We start from the raw sequence: 14,257 nt of genomic DNA on the forward strand, positions 1-14,257 counted from the left end.
TAGGGCTTGTTTCCACGTTGAATCTCTGAACTAAGCTGCCTCCTTCTTAATCTCAAACTATCCTTGCCTGTTAGTATTCTCCACACTGATTTCACCGTCCACCATGTACTTTTCCTCGGTGAAAACAGATGCAAAATACTTGTTTAGAACTTGCATCCAAGCACACATTTCCTTCTTTATCCAGCACGGTCCAGCATTCACCATATTCAAAACAATCTTAAAACTTTTGGAGTTGTGATCGCTATCTCCAAAATCACAATCACAATAATACTTTATTAGTCAAGTATGTTTTGCAAGTTACGAGGAATTTAATTTGCCAAGTCAGTCATACAAATAAAAAGCAATGGAACACACAAAACACATTTTAACATAAGCACCCATCACAGTGACTCCTCCACATTCCTCACTGTGATGGAATCCGAAAAAAGTTCAATCTCTTACCTTTGCTCTCCCGTGGTCGGGGGCCTCGAACCCTCCGTCGACGGGATGATCTTGACTCCCATAGCCGGTGACGGGCCCTCCGTGTCGAGGCGATCAAGTCCTGCATGGGGGTGGGGGGGGGGTGGGTGTCTGCTTCCTCGCGCCGGACGATCTGACCCTGCGTCGGGGCTGGTCGTTGTAGCTCCCAACATCCACGGCCTCTCCCTAGACTGCAAGCTCTCGATGTAAAGTCCGCAGGCCGCAGTTGGAGCGATCCTAGGCAAGGGATCGACTACGATATAAGTCCACGCCCTGCAGTGGGGCCCAAGGTCAGTCCGAGGAGGCCTCCAGCTCCATCGATGGTAGGCCGCAGAGCGACCGGAGAATGCGACCCGGAAATTTATTGCATCTCCGGCAAGGTAAGAAACTGGAAAAAAAAGTTTCCCCCGACCCCTCCACCTCTCCTAACATAAAACAACATTTACACAAACTTTTAACACACACACTAAAAATTAAAAAAAGACAAATAAGTAAACAGACTGTTAGCGAGGCTGCCAATCGTGCAGCACCCCTGGTGGTATATGCTTTGTGAAGTGATGAAATTAATATATCAGATGCTGAATTCTTGATTCTGATTGAACTATCTGATAGTTTTGTTGAAATTTGATGGATGGGACAAGGCAGTTCAGTTTCTTGATAAATTGATGGCTGCCTGAAATGGCAAACCACCAGGGTGCTGATTTGGTATTTGTTAGGCCTTGTGTGTTAGGTGCGAATTTAGACAATGTATATTGGGTTTTCAGCAGGAACCAGTTAACCTTGGAGCAGTGGAATCAGGGCTCGAAATTAACGGCTGCCCGGGTGCCAATGGCGACCTAAAGTCCTGCCGGGCAACCAAAAAGCCTGCCATTTTGCCCGGCTTGGCAAGCACCCAGAACACCTATTGTTCAACTCTGAGCGGGGCCCCGTCTCTAACTCTCTCTGTCACTCTCCGCCTGCCATTCTTGTCCGGGTCTCCACTCCCCGCTCGCTCCTTATCCGCCGGCATGGCCCGCCGCCTTACACATGCGCACTGCCACGGCCTGCACATCCTCCCCCTGCACATGCGCACAACCATGGCCAGCACATCATCAGCCGCCCTGCACATACACACTGCCACGGCAACTGGCCGGCGCCAGGCACTTTCTCCCACCCTTTGCATTGTGGGAGATCTGGCCGCCATTGCTGTCCAGTCGCCGCCTTGCCGCGACCGCTGAAAACCAACGCAGAATGGGGATGTTAGAGGGGCGGGACAGAGGTGGGGATGAGGGGAAGGGAGGGGGGGGGAGAGAGGGAGGGGGGAGGAGAGAGGTGGGGGAGGGAGAGGGGAAGAGTGGGGAGTGAGGGGGAGAGGGGTGGCGGGGAGTGGTGCAAGAGAGAGAGGGGAAGGGGGTGGTGCGGAGATGGGGGTGAAGAGGGGTGGGGGGGGGTGGAAGGAGGGGGGGAGGGGGGAAGGAGGAGGGGAAGGGGGTGAGAGGGGGGGGAGAAGGGTGGGGGAAGGGGAGAGAGGAGGGAGGGGGGGGAGAAGGAGGAGGAGGAAGGGGGAGAGTGGAGGGAGGGGGAGAGTGGTAGGGGGAAGAGTGGTGAGGGGGAGGGGGGGGAGTGGGGAAGAGGAGAAGAGGGGGTAGGGGGGAGTGGTGGAAGAGGCAGATATGGGTAGGGGGAGAGAGGTGGGAGGGGAGGGGGGTGAGGAGAGAGGGGGGGAAAGGGAGGAGGAGAGAGGGGGTGGGGGGGGGGTGGGGGGGAGATGGAGGGAGAGGGGGAAGAGTGGAGGGAGGGGTAGGTGAAGGGGGTGGGGGAAGGGAGAGAGGGGTGGGGGAAGGGGGAGAGGTGGAAGAGTGGGGAGGGAGGGGGAGAGGGGTAGGGGGAGTGGGTGGGAAGAGAGAGGGTAGGGGCAAGGGGGGGGGGGAGAGAGGGGAAGAGTGGAGGGGCAAGAGGGAGAAGAGAGAAGGAGTGGGGAGGGAGAGAGAGGGGGTGGGGAGGGAGATGGGGAGGGGGGGGGGGAGAGAAAAGTAAGAATGGGGAGGGAGTGGGAGAGGGGGGGTAGGGGGGAGTGGTGGAAGAGGGAGAGGGGCAGGTGAAGGGGGGTGTGGGGAGAGAGGGAGGGAGAGGGGTGGGGGAAGTGGAAGAGTGGGGAGAGAGGGGGTAGGGGGAGTGGCGGAAGAGGGAGAGAGGGGAAGGGGGCGGGGGGAGAGAGAGGGAAGGGGTGGGGGGGAAAGGAAGGGGGGTGGGAGGAGGAGAGGGAATGGGGGGTGGGAGGGGAGAGGGATGGGGGGGAGGAGAGAGACAGAGAAAGAGGGGAGGAGGGGATAGGGAGGGGGGGGGGGAGAGAGGGAGGGGGAGGGGGGTGGGGGGGGGGTGTGGGGAGGGGTGTGTGGGGAGGGGGGAGAGAGGGAGAGAGGTGCGGGGAGAGAGGGTTAAAGAGTGGTGAGGGAGAGTGGAAGGGGTAGGGGCAGCCCATCTATTCCCCATTCCCTATCACCTCCAATCCTCTTTCTCTATTCCCATACACGTGATCACGCGCTTCGACACAGGCTGTGTGTGTGGGGGGGGGGGCTGGGGCTGGTGCAAAGGCATTTGTAAATGAGATCCATTCCGATTGGATATCTGTGAGGAATGGCATTGTGACATCACACGATGGACCGTTCACCAACATTCTATGGGTGAAAGCTGTTTTTGTTTACATTTTGGAATTTTGGGGGGGGTGGGGGAAGGATTTTATTAAAAATGTGTACATAAACACGACAACATTTAATGAGGAGTGGATTTCAGAAGGTAAAAGTGAAATCTCTACCGAAATTGAAATAATCTCGGAGTTTCAGCATGTGGTCTTGGAACCAAGGAATCATAGGCCAAAAATCTAGTCTGAAAAAATATCTGAAAATGGAATCTGACACACGCACGCACGCCCACACACACGCACACGCACACACAGTTTTAATATATAGATAGATATATATATATAAATAAAGGGTCTGAAAACGGTTCCTGCACATCTTTGAAAAGTGGAAAGAAACAAGAGCACCTGGAGAAAACCCCATGCAATCAAAGGGAAAAGGAGCAAACTCCATTCAGACACCACCCATATTCAGGATCAATTCCGGGTCTCTGGCACATTTATGCAGCAACTTTATGGCCAATGTACTGCCCCATAGTCTTGAACTGAATTAAAACATACAGTAGCTGAAGGGGAACTTAGCGTCACTTAGAGATTTAAGACTGAAAATGGATAGTTTTTTAGTAACCAAAGTTATCAACGTATAATTTTTTGTGTGTTGGAAAATAAAATATAGTGGCACAGCTGGTGGACTTGCTGCCTCACATACCAGAGATCTGTTCGATCCTGTCCTCGGGCACTGTCTGTGTTGAATTTGCACCTTCTCCCTGTAAGCGTGTGGGTTTCCTCCCACATCCCAAAGACGCATTGGCTTTGTAGCTTAACTTGTCTGTAAAATTGCCCCTAATGTGTAAGGAGTGGGTGAGGAAAGTGGGATAACAGAACTTGTGTGAATGGGTAGACAATAATGCTGGAGAAACTCAGCGCGTGAGGCAGCATCTATGTAGTGAAGGAAATAGGCGTTGTTTCGGGCCAAGACCCTCTTCAGACTGATGTGAGGTTGCCGGGGGGGGGGGGGGGGGGGGGGGGGGGAAGGGAAGTGAAGAAGAAAGGAAGAGGCGGATACAATGGGCTGAGGGAGAGCTGGGAAGCGGAGGAGAAAGCAGGGACTACTTGAAATTGGAGGTAAACGGCCAAGCGAAATATGAGGTGCTGCTTCTCCAATTTACGATGGGCCTCACTCTGGCCATGGAGGAGGCCCAGGACAGAAAGGTCGGATTCTGAATGTGAGGGGAAGTTGAAGTGCTGAACCACTGGGAGATCAGGTTGGTTATTGCGAATCGAGCGGGGGTGTTGCGTGAAGCGATTGCCAAGCCTACGCTTGGTCTCACTGATGTAGAGCAGCAGATGCAATAGATGAGGTTGGAGGAGGTGGAGGTGAACCTCTGCCACACCTGGAAAGACTGCTTGGGTCCTTGAATGGAGTCACGGGGGAAGGTAATGCGACAAATGTAGCATTTCCTGCATTTGCAAGGGAAAGTGCCAGGAGAGGGGGTGGTTTGGGTGGGAAGGGACAAATTGACCAGGGAGTTACGGAGGGAGTGGTCTCTGCAGCAAGCCGACAGGGGAGGAGGGGAAGAAGAGAGAAAGCAAGGACTACCTGAAATTGGAGAAGCCAATGTTCATACCGCTGGGGTGTAAACTGCCCAAGCTAAATATGAGGTGCTCTCCCTCCAATTTGTGGTGGGCCTCACTCTGGCCATGGAGGAGGCCAGGACAGAAAGGTCGGATTCGGAATGGGAGGGGGAGTTGAAGTACTGAGCCACCGGGAGATCAGGTTGGTTATTGGGAACTGAGTGGAGGTGTTGTGTGACGTGATCGCCAAGCCCGCACTTGGTCTCACTGAGGTTGATACGCTGAATAATCCAACCAGATTTTTGTTTGGAAGTGGAAAGAAATAATAGAAATTGCATTTATTGCAACGTGTAAAAGGAGATGAGATACTGTATTGTAATTTTGCTGCATGTCATTGTGGTATATATCATGTCTTGATTGGGAATATGTTTAATTTGTGACTTTATTTGAAGCAGAAATAATATGTGAATGCTTCATTGAGCATGATTCCGAATGGTAACTACACACTTCGTCCGAGCACATTATCACACGCGTCATGCAAGCCGTCTTAAATGACCACCTAAACTGTCATTTGGCAAACTGAAAAGTTGGCAACAGAGAGAAAAAAGTTAAGTGAGAGCCCTGGGAATGCTAAGTGTGTGAAGTCAGGAATCTCAAGAAGAAACTCTGGATGAGTTGATTGATGACTAACTGCATGCTGGTACCTTGCTCAATGTGTTCTCAGGGCCGGGAGTACGAATAGAATCATTGCTACGTTGGATCATTGTAGGATTGCATATAGTGACATGTTACTGACACTTCTGTGCTGGGAATCTAACAGAAATTCTTGCCCTCATTGCTGCACAGAGAACCAAATGCTGCCCAGGCTTTTAATTGCCCCATGCCTTGGTGTGGAGTTGCAGAGCTAAGGTTTGCATCGCGGCTGGTGCGGTAGGTGTGGTTATTCCTGAGCACAGGCTCTAGGTTCCTGCTCTCTAGATTGACCGCCATGAGTTTATTGTCTCACACCTAATGCTGGATGTGCTGTAAGTCAGGAAGCAATGTAGCATTTGTTTGATTACTTTAACCAGATGTTATCAATACATTTGAGAATAGTTGACATGCAATAATTTCAAACCATTTCAAGCTCAACTGTTAGTAAGATGTCAATTGTTTATTTTACTATTGTCAGATATGTTAATACAACCTGCAAACAGTGGTTTGCCTCATTTAGATAGTGAATGATGGTTAATTTATTCTCTGCTTTGCTTGCATTAGTCGAATGTCACAGAATCTTTCTATCACAAATGGACTGTTATTTAAAAAAAAAACTGAAATGCAGTAATATAATTCGAAAGGTCAGTTTGTCTACTTTCTCTAACATTGCTTTAACTATTACAGTCTACATGTGAAAATGGTACATTAGATATAAATTCAGCTTAATTGAAATGTTTGAAACTGTTGACATAGATTCTTTGTGTTTAAAATTCTCATAAGGAAATATTAATTCTAATTTCTGATAATAACCAGCAACAAATAGTGTTTTTTTCTCTCTGATATAGGAACTTCAAGTGTTGCAAGAGCATGGAGTGCGACATTTGATGAGCTCATTGGTAAACGCATTGAAACATTCTGTCATCAACATATGGCAATGAATGCCCCAAACATATTGGCAGAGTACCCGGATATTTTCGCTGTATTCATAATCTTACTGCTAACAGGCATGTATTCTTCTGCAGTACTATTTACTGATTTCAAATCTTGTGAATCATTTAGCTACTTTAAATGTGAAGTGACAGAATGTGTACAATTTAAGTCATTACAAATTTAATTGATGTGACATGACTGCAATACTCTATGGAAATTAAGCAAAGATCTTTTAATTTTCAAATACTGCAACCATGTAGGTATTTGCATAGAGTCCTTACTAGATTATCATTGCATGAATTGCTTTAAACCTTAGGGACTAGTTTACTTGGCTGTTGTTCTGGAAGAGGAAGAGTTGTTTGATTACTTATGGGTATTATTAGCAGTGCCACTATATATTGTCTGCCCATAATTGCATGAGAATATGATGAATCTCCCTTGTCTTTCTACTGAAGATATTTTCTTGATGCTGTTGAGATACGGAGTTCCATGATTTTTACTCCACTTGACCCAAAATCAGTAATACAGATAAGACAAAGTATTTCTTAGTTTTATACTTCTTGGGTCCACATCTTTAATTTGGCCCTGAATGAAGCAAGGTGTTGAGTATTCCAAGTGATTTTCCTTTTATTTGATATTTCACCATTGTTGCTATATTAATAGTGCTCTCTGTTTGAATAGCTTCTGGAGGTTTGACGGACTGAATACAGCCTGGGTTTGGATTTAATATGCATGTCTGTGGACTCAACATCATCCTTGGTTTCCATTAAAAACAAGTGCTGGAAGAACTTGGCTGGTCAAGCAGCATCTGCGGAAAGAGAAACCATTAAATGATTCAATGGCTGCATAATTTCATCCTGTTAGACATCCCCTTTGTTCCATCCATTTCTCACCCCACCTTCTCAACTTGCTTTTTCTCTCAGTTCTGAAGAGGAGCCTTAGACTGACTTTTTTCACAGATTAACATTTGTCTGACTTTTTCCACAGATGCTGCTTAACACACTGGGTTTCAGCTTCCAGCATCTGTAATATTATTTCCTTTCCTTAGTTTCCATGTCAACCATATTACAGTTCAAACTTTTAGAAATTCTGTTAATTTGCATAATCTTTGGGATAAACATTTAGTATATATGTGGGTGTTCAGAAGGATTTTATAAGAGGAGTACGCGTTTTTGATATGTCATTTTCTTTTTGTGCAGGATTATTATCGTTTGGCGTGAAGGAGTCTGCAATGGTGACCAAAGTCTTCACCTGCATCAATGTACTTGTGCTATGTTTCGTCATGCTATCTGGCTTTGTAAAAGGTTCATTGAAAAATTGGCAGCTCAGTGAGAATACCTTTATTAATGGGACAAACAATACTGGCTCTGAGAAGTAAGTGGGAAAAATGTTACCTAATGATTAACTTGAAATGGAGAAAACATTCTGTCTGCCTTGTCAGTAAGAGTGAGGAAGAAGTAATGTGCGAACTAGAGAGAGAGAGAGAGAAAATTGACATAAAAACAGAAATACATGCAACTGCAGAAGGAAGCAAATATCACAAAAGCTATTGGACAAATCAATAGCCAATATGTGAGGGGTGAAGTATGAGGCCTGTGAATAGTAAAATGGGGAGGGAGATAGAAAATATGAATTATAGAATACAGAACTACAAGTGAGATACAAATTATAGAGGAAGTCCAAATTCAGCAACGTCAGAGAAACTTGAATAAATCAGTTGGTGCTTTATAAAATGAGTTGTATTGGACAACATTGATGACTAAAATTAATTGTCCAGAAATTGATGTTCGTACACTTTTCACTGTGCCAATGAGCACCGTGTTCATTGGCTTATGGCTGTGAAATTCTGTTACACAAAAGGCCTAAGAGGGTATCCCTGTACTAAACGGGGCTTGCACATTTGGGGCCTTTCCCATGTGCCTGTTACAATTGTGACATTGATATATGAATGAATGAATCTCTTTATTGTCATTGCACATGGTACAACGAAATTTAAAAGTCAATCCCACGGTGCGATTCACAAGAGCAATTTTAAATATATAAGAAAAGGTAAAAATATATACATATTTTAAAAAAAACTACAGATAAATAACAATAGCAGCTGAGGTAGAACCATTCAGTTGAATGTGAGTGTTTGGAGCCATTGGAGGCATCCAAAGTCATTGAAACTGAACGTGCTGCCAAGAAAGAGTGTCAAGTTTGTCACAATCCAAATAGTGCAGATCAATAAATGGCATGATGGAGCCTTGAAACAGGCCCATCTGCCCAAATTGACCACGCTGAATATGTTGCTTAATCGGGCTAGTTCCATTTGCCTGGACCATATTCCTCCCAATCTTTCTTATCCATGTACATTCCAAATGTCTTTTAAAAGTTATAATTGTACTTCCACGTCCCCATCTACACATCACTCGCTGTATGGAAACCGTAGGCTCTCACATCTCTCTTAAACATAGAAACATAGAAAATTGGTGCAGGAGGAGGCCATTTGGCCCTTCGAGCCAGCACCATCATTCATTGTAATCATGGCTGATCGTCCCCAATCAATAACCCGTGCCTGCCTTCTCCCCATATCCCTTGATTCCACCAGCCCCTAGAGCTCTATCTAACTCTCTCTTAAATCCATCCAGTGATTTGGCCTCCACTGCCGTCTGTGGCAGGGAATTCCACAAATTCACAACTCTCTGGGTGAAAAAGTTTTTTCTCACCTCAGTCCTAAATGGCCTCCCATTTATTCCAAGACTGTGGCTCCTGGTTCTGGACTCGCCCAACATTGGGAACGTTTATCCTGAATCTAGCCTGTCCAGTCCTTTTATAATTTTATATGTTTCTATAAGATCCCCCTCATCCTTCTAAACTCCAGTGAATGCAAGCCTAGTCTTTTCAAACTTTCCTCATATGGCAGTCCCGCCATCCCAGGGATCAATCTCGTGAACCTACGCTGCACTGCCTCAATCACAAGGATGTTCTTCCTCAAATTAGGAGACCAAAACTGTACACAATACTCCCGTGCGGGGACCTTATCGGAGGCTTTCTGAAAGTCTAGATACACTACATCCACTAGCTCCCCTTCATCCATTTTACTTGTCACATCCTCAAAAAATTCCAGAAGATTAGTCAAGCATGATTTTCCTTTCATAAATACATGCTGACTTGGACTAATCCTTGTACTGCTATCCAAATGCCCCATTATTACCTCTTTAACAATTGACTCCAGCATCTTTCCCACCACCAAAGTCAGGCTAACTGGTCTGTAATTCCCCCTTTTCTCTCTCGCTCCTTTCTTGAAAAGTGGGATAACATTAGCTATCCTCTTCTGGGACTTCTGGGAGATTGTTTGTGCCTTCCTTAGTGAAGATAGATCCGAAGTACCTGTTCAACTCTTCTGCCATTTCCCTGTTCCCCATAATAACTTCACGCGTGTTTGCCTTCAATGGACCCACATTTGACTTTGCTATTCTTTTTCCCTTAACATATCTAAAGCTTTTACTGTCCTTCTTTACATTCTTGGCCAGCTTCCCTTCGTACTTCATCTTTTCAGCCTGTATTGCCCATTTTATTTCCTTCTGTTGTCCTATGAAAGTTTCCCAATCCTCTGGCTTCTGGCTACTCTTTGCTGTGTTATACATCTTTTCTTTTAGTTTTATTCTATCCCTAAATTCTCTTGTCAGTCACGGTTGCCTGCTACTCCCCTTAGAAACTTTCTTCCTTTTTGGAATGAAATGATCCTGCGTCTTCCGGATTATGCCCAGAAATTCCTGCCATTGCTATTCCACCGTCATTCCTGCTAGGATCCCTTTCCAGTCTACCTTGACCAGCTCCTCTCTCATGCTTTCATAGTCCCCTTTGTTCAACTGCATCACTGACACTTCCGATTTAACCTACTCCTTCTCAAATTGCAGATTAAAACTAATCATATTATGATCACTACCTCCAAGCGGTTCCTTTACCTCAAGTTCTCTTATCAAATCTGGTTCGTTGGACAATACTAAATCCAGAATTGCCTTTTCTCTGGTCGGCTCCATTACAAGCTGCTCTAAGAATCCATCTCGGAGGCAATCTACAAACTCTCTTACTTGGGATCATGAACCAACCTGATTTTCCCAGGCTACCTGCATATTGAAATCCCCCATCACCACAGTGGCATTACCTTTGTTACATGCCAGTTTTAACTCCTGCTGCAACTTACACCCTACATCCGGGCTACTATTTGGGGGTCTGTAGATAACACCAATTAGTGTCTTCTTGCCTTTACAATTCCTCAACTCAATCCAAGTACTCTACCTCATCAATCCCTACGTCTTCCCTCGCAAGGGACAGAATTCCATCCCTCACCAGCAGAGCTACCCCCCATCCTCTGCCCACCTGCCTGTCGTTTCTATAGGATGTATAACCCTGAATATTAAGTTCCCAGGCCCGATCCTCCTGCAGCCACGTCTCGGTAATCCTCACAATGTCATATCTACCAACCTCTAACTGAGCCTCATCTACTTTACTTCTTATACTTCGCGCATTCAAATACAATACTTTTAATTCCTTACGCATCTCACCTTTCACATCGATCCCCATTACACTGGGCCATACTCTCCTATCCCTTTGTGAGCTTTCTTTCCCGTTAATTCTGGGGTCATTAACTATCCCTTTACTCCCTTTCCCTTTAACTCAGTCCTTGACTATCCCATTTGACACCCTCCCCCCCTTATTTAGTTTAAAACCACCTGTGTCGCAGTGGCAAACCTGCCTGCCAGAATGCCGGTCCCCCACCTGTCAAGGTGCAATCCGTCCCTTTTGTACAGTTCCCCCTTACTCCAAAACAGATCCCAGTGGTCTAAGAATCTAAATCCCTGCCCCCTGCACCAGTTCTTCAGCCACACATTCAGGTCCTGTATCTCCCTGTTCCTGCTCTGTCCAGCACGAGGAACTGGAAGCAAACCGGAGATAACCACCCTGGTTATCAGCATTTTTCCGAGCTCTCTAAAGTCACGCTTCAGAATATTCATCCCCTTCTTTCTGACATCGTTTGTGCCAACATGCACTACAACTTCCGGCTTTTCACCTTCGCCCTTGAGGATTTTCTGCACTCTGTCCGTGACATCCTGGGTCCTGGCACCAGGGAGGCAGCACACCATCCTCGAATCCCATCTGTTGCCACAGAAACCCCTGTCCGTACCTCTCACAATGGACCCTTCCCCTCAAACATTAAACCTCTGTCCTTTAGCTTTTGACTCCCCTACCCTGGGGAAAAGACTGGCTGTTCACCTTTTCTGTGCTCCTCATGATTTTAGACGATCATCCCTCAGTTTCCTACCTTCTAGGGAAAACAGTCATAGGCTATGCAGCTTCAGTCTCATACCTTCAGGCCATTTTTCTTTTCCAATTGGCTAGCTTGCCCTGAATCCCATATGATCTGACCTTCTGGACCAACCTACTATACCACCATGTAATGCCTTGTTAAAGGCCATGCTGAAGTCCATGTAGACAACATCTCCTGCATTGCCCTCATCAATCTTCTTGGACACTCCTTCAAAAAATAAAATTAATCAAATTTGGGAGAAATCATTTTACATGCTGACTATTCCAAATCAGTCTTTACCTTTCCATTATGATGTAGATCCTCATAATTCCTTTCAATAACTTGTCCACCACTGATGTAAGGCTCACTGGCCTGTAGTTCCAAGGGTTTCCCTGCCTTTCTTAAATAAAGGCACTGCTTTGACCATAATCTTGAGACACCTCACCCATGGCTATCAGTGGTACAAATATATCTACCAGGGGCCCACAATTTCTTACCTAGCATCTTACAATGTCCCAGAGTACACTTGATCAGGTTGATCTGATTGTGATCTCAACTCCACACTGCTATTTTCACTTGATACCAAGAATCTATCTACTTCTGCTTTTAAAGAATAAGGTTCAGACTTCCACCATCCTTTGAGGAAGAACGTTACAAAAACTCACAGCTATAATTGTATGTCATCTATCTTAAGTGCGAGACTCCTTATTTTCGTTCTAGGTTCTTCCATAAGGGGAAACATTCTCTCTATCTTCACCTCCTCCGTTCTCTGGACTCAACGGGAACCTGTATCTTTCAATCTAGTCCATTGTTATTCTTATTTAACACCACCAGATAGATGCGAGCTCAGTCTGTCTAATATTTCATCATAAGGTCCATTCCAATTATTAAAGGCCTGTCCCATTTAGAAGACCTCCACCACAACCTCTGGTGACCTTAAGCGACTTTAAAAAAAAATCAAGGTCGCGATGATCTACGACCTCTTACGACCTTCCTCGACTATGTGTACGACCTTCCAAGACTATGTTGTAGACCTACGACTATGTTGAAGACCTCCCTCGACTATGAAGAAGACCTCCTTCGACTATGTTAAATACTGGCTTCGACCATGTACGTTGGTCTCTGGAAAATTATTGTGAACAATACAAGCAAGGAAGGAACTAGTTTGGAGGATGTTAGTAAAAATACAACTGCTGTTTGCAGTAGCCCTTTTGCTTCAGCAGCCTTTTAAGAAAGGCAGAAGGGGAAGAGCAAGGGTGAAGAGGAAGTACAAGAAGAATCTCAATGGGTGAATGGAGATGATGTGATGGACCGTCCCAGTACACCAGATGACTGGAAGAGAGTGGTGCTGGGCTTTGACAAAAGATGGAACTTTAAGTAAAATGGACAAGCGTGCCATTCTTGTCCCTGTCTCTGTACCCCTCATTTTCCTTTTCGTACAGGATGGCATTCTGCTGGAACCATTCCTCAAGGACCCTCTCCTGCTGCCTGGTGAAGGTGTAGGTCATAACCTTCCTCCAGCCTTCCCTCACCACCAACGGGGCATCTGCCTCTGATGCTGTGTCAGACACAGGAGAAAGGGCTGCTTTGCTGTCTTGAATTGAGGCAGTGAAGGATGGGGTGGTGGTGGGGACATATACTACCACTCTGGTCTCCTCCTCCAGGGGTGTCTCATGCAGGGTTACCTCCTCCTGCATTATCACCTCCTGGGCATCACTTCCTGCCACTACTCCTCCTGGGTGGGCAACACCTGCATGGCAGGTTTTTTTTAGGGTTGTGCCCTCCCCCTGAGCTGCTGCCTTTTTAGTGCCATCTCTTAAAACACAAGTCTCCTCTCCAGCAAAACTCTCCAGCTATGAATGAACATGCCTTGGAGTGACAGATGTGACGTTCTGCTGTTTAAACAACTTTTTTTTTCGACTGACCTTTTTTTTTCACCCGGAGCTATTACCTTCGACCTCCTACGACTAGCATCACGACCTACCTACGAGTAAAAAGTAAAAAAAAATGTTTTCCATGACGACCTTTTTTTTTACTCATGAACATTTTTTATCAGGCTGGAAAAAACACTGCGACCTACTTGAGGTCACGAGTATGCGGAGACCACTCACGAGCATGAGGAAGAGTTACGAAGATCTCCTACGAACTCGTGGCGACCATGCTGCGAGTATGAGTGAAGGGAAAACTCGGCAGAGGTCGCCAATTAGGTCGTGAGAGTGGGATAGGGGCTTTAGTCTTGTAAACTTTCACTGAACTTACAGTTTAAGGAAGGATTTAATATTTAACACAATACTTTAGATGTGTTCTCACAATGCCCTCTAAAACAGGAACATAACACTCCTACTTCTCTATTTGGATCTTCCAGCAATGAGCAATAACATTCTAATTACTTGTTGAATTAGTTTTAGTGCTGGCATGTTATTTTTATAGTTCTCTGCAGATCCCATAGTACTTTTTATCTCTCATCATTTATATAATTTTTCACATCATAATGATAAAGTACCATTTTTCTACATTATATTGCTTGCAAGTTCGTGTCCGCTCACTTAATTATAGATCTGTTATGTACCCCCTGACCCCCTATGTCTCCCCTCCAACCTAATTTTATCTCTTGACACTGAGCTTTTTGCACGTTACTGCTTCAATGGATTGGTCAAACATCTATTTCTTTCCTTTCCTTTTCACAA

The 14,257-nt window shown here is 45.7% G+C and overlaps 1 protein-coding gene across 1 annotated transcript in view; it reads left to right on the forward strand.

Annotated features, from left to right (window-relative positions):
• Positions 1–14,257, forward strand: part of LOC129698048 (high affinity cationic amino acid transporter 1-like) — a 67,421-nt gene that overhangs the window by 26,005 nt on the left and 27,159 nt on the right. The window contains exons 3-4 of the mRNA XM_055636886.1: positions 6,193–6,351; positions 7,477–7,651. Coding sequence (XP_055492861.1) covers positions 6,193–6,351; positions 7,477–7,651 — 334 coding nt within the window. The remainder of the gene's footprint in view (positions 1–6,192; positions 6,352–7,476; positions 7,652–14,257) is intronic.

Source organism: Leucoraja erinacea, chromosome 6 (genome assembly GCF_028641065.1).
Source record: "Leucoraja erinacea ecotype New England chromosome 6, Leri_hhj_1, whole genome shotgun sequence".
Lineage (NCBI taxonomy): Eukaryota > Metazoa > Chordata > Chondrichthyes > Rajiformes > Rajidae > Leucoraja > Leucoraja erinaceus.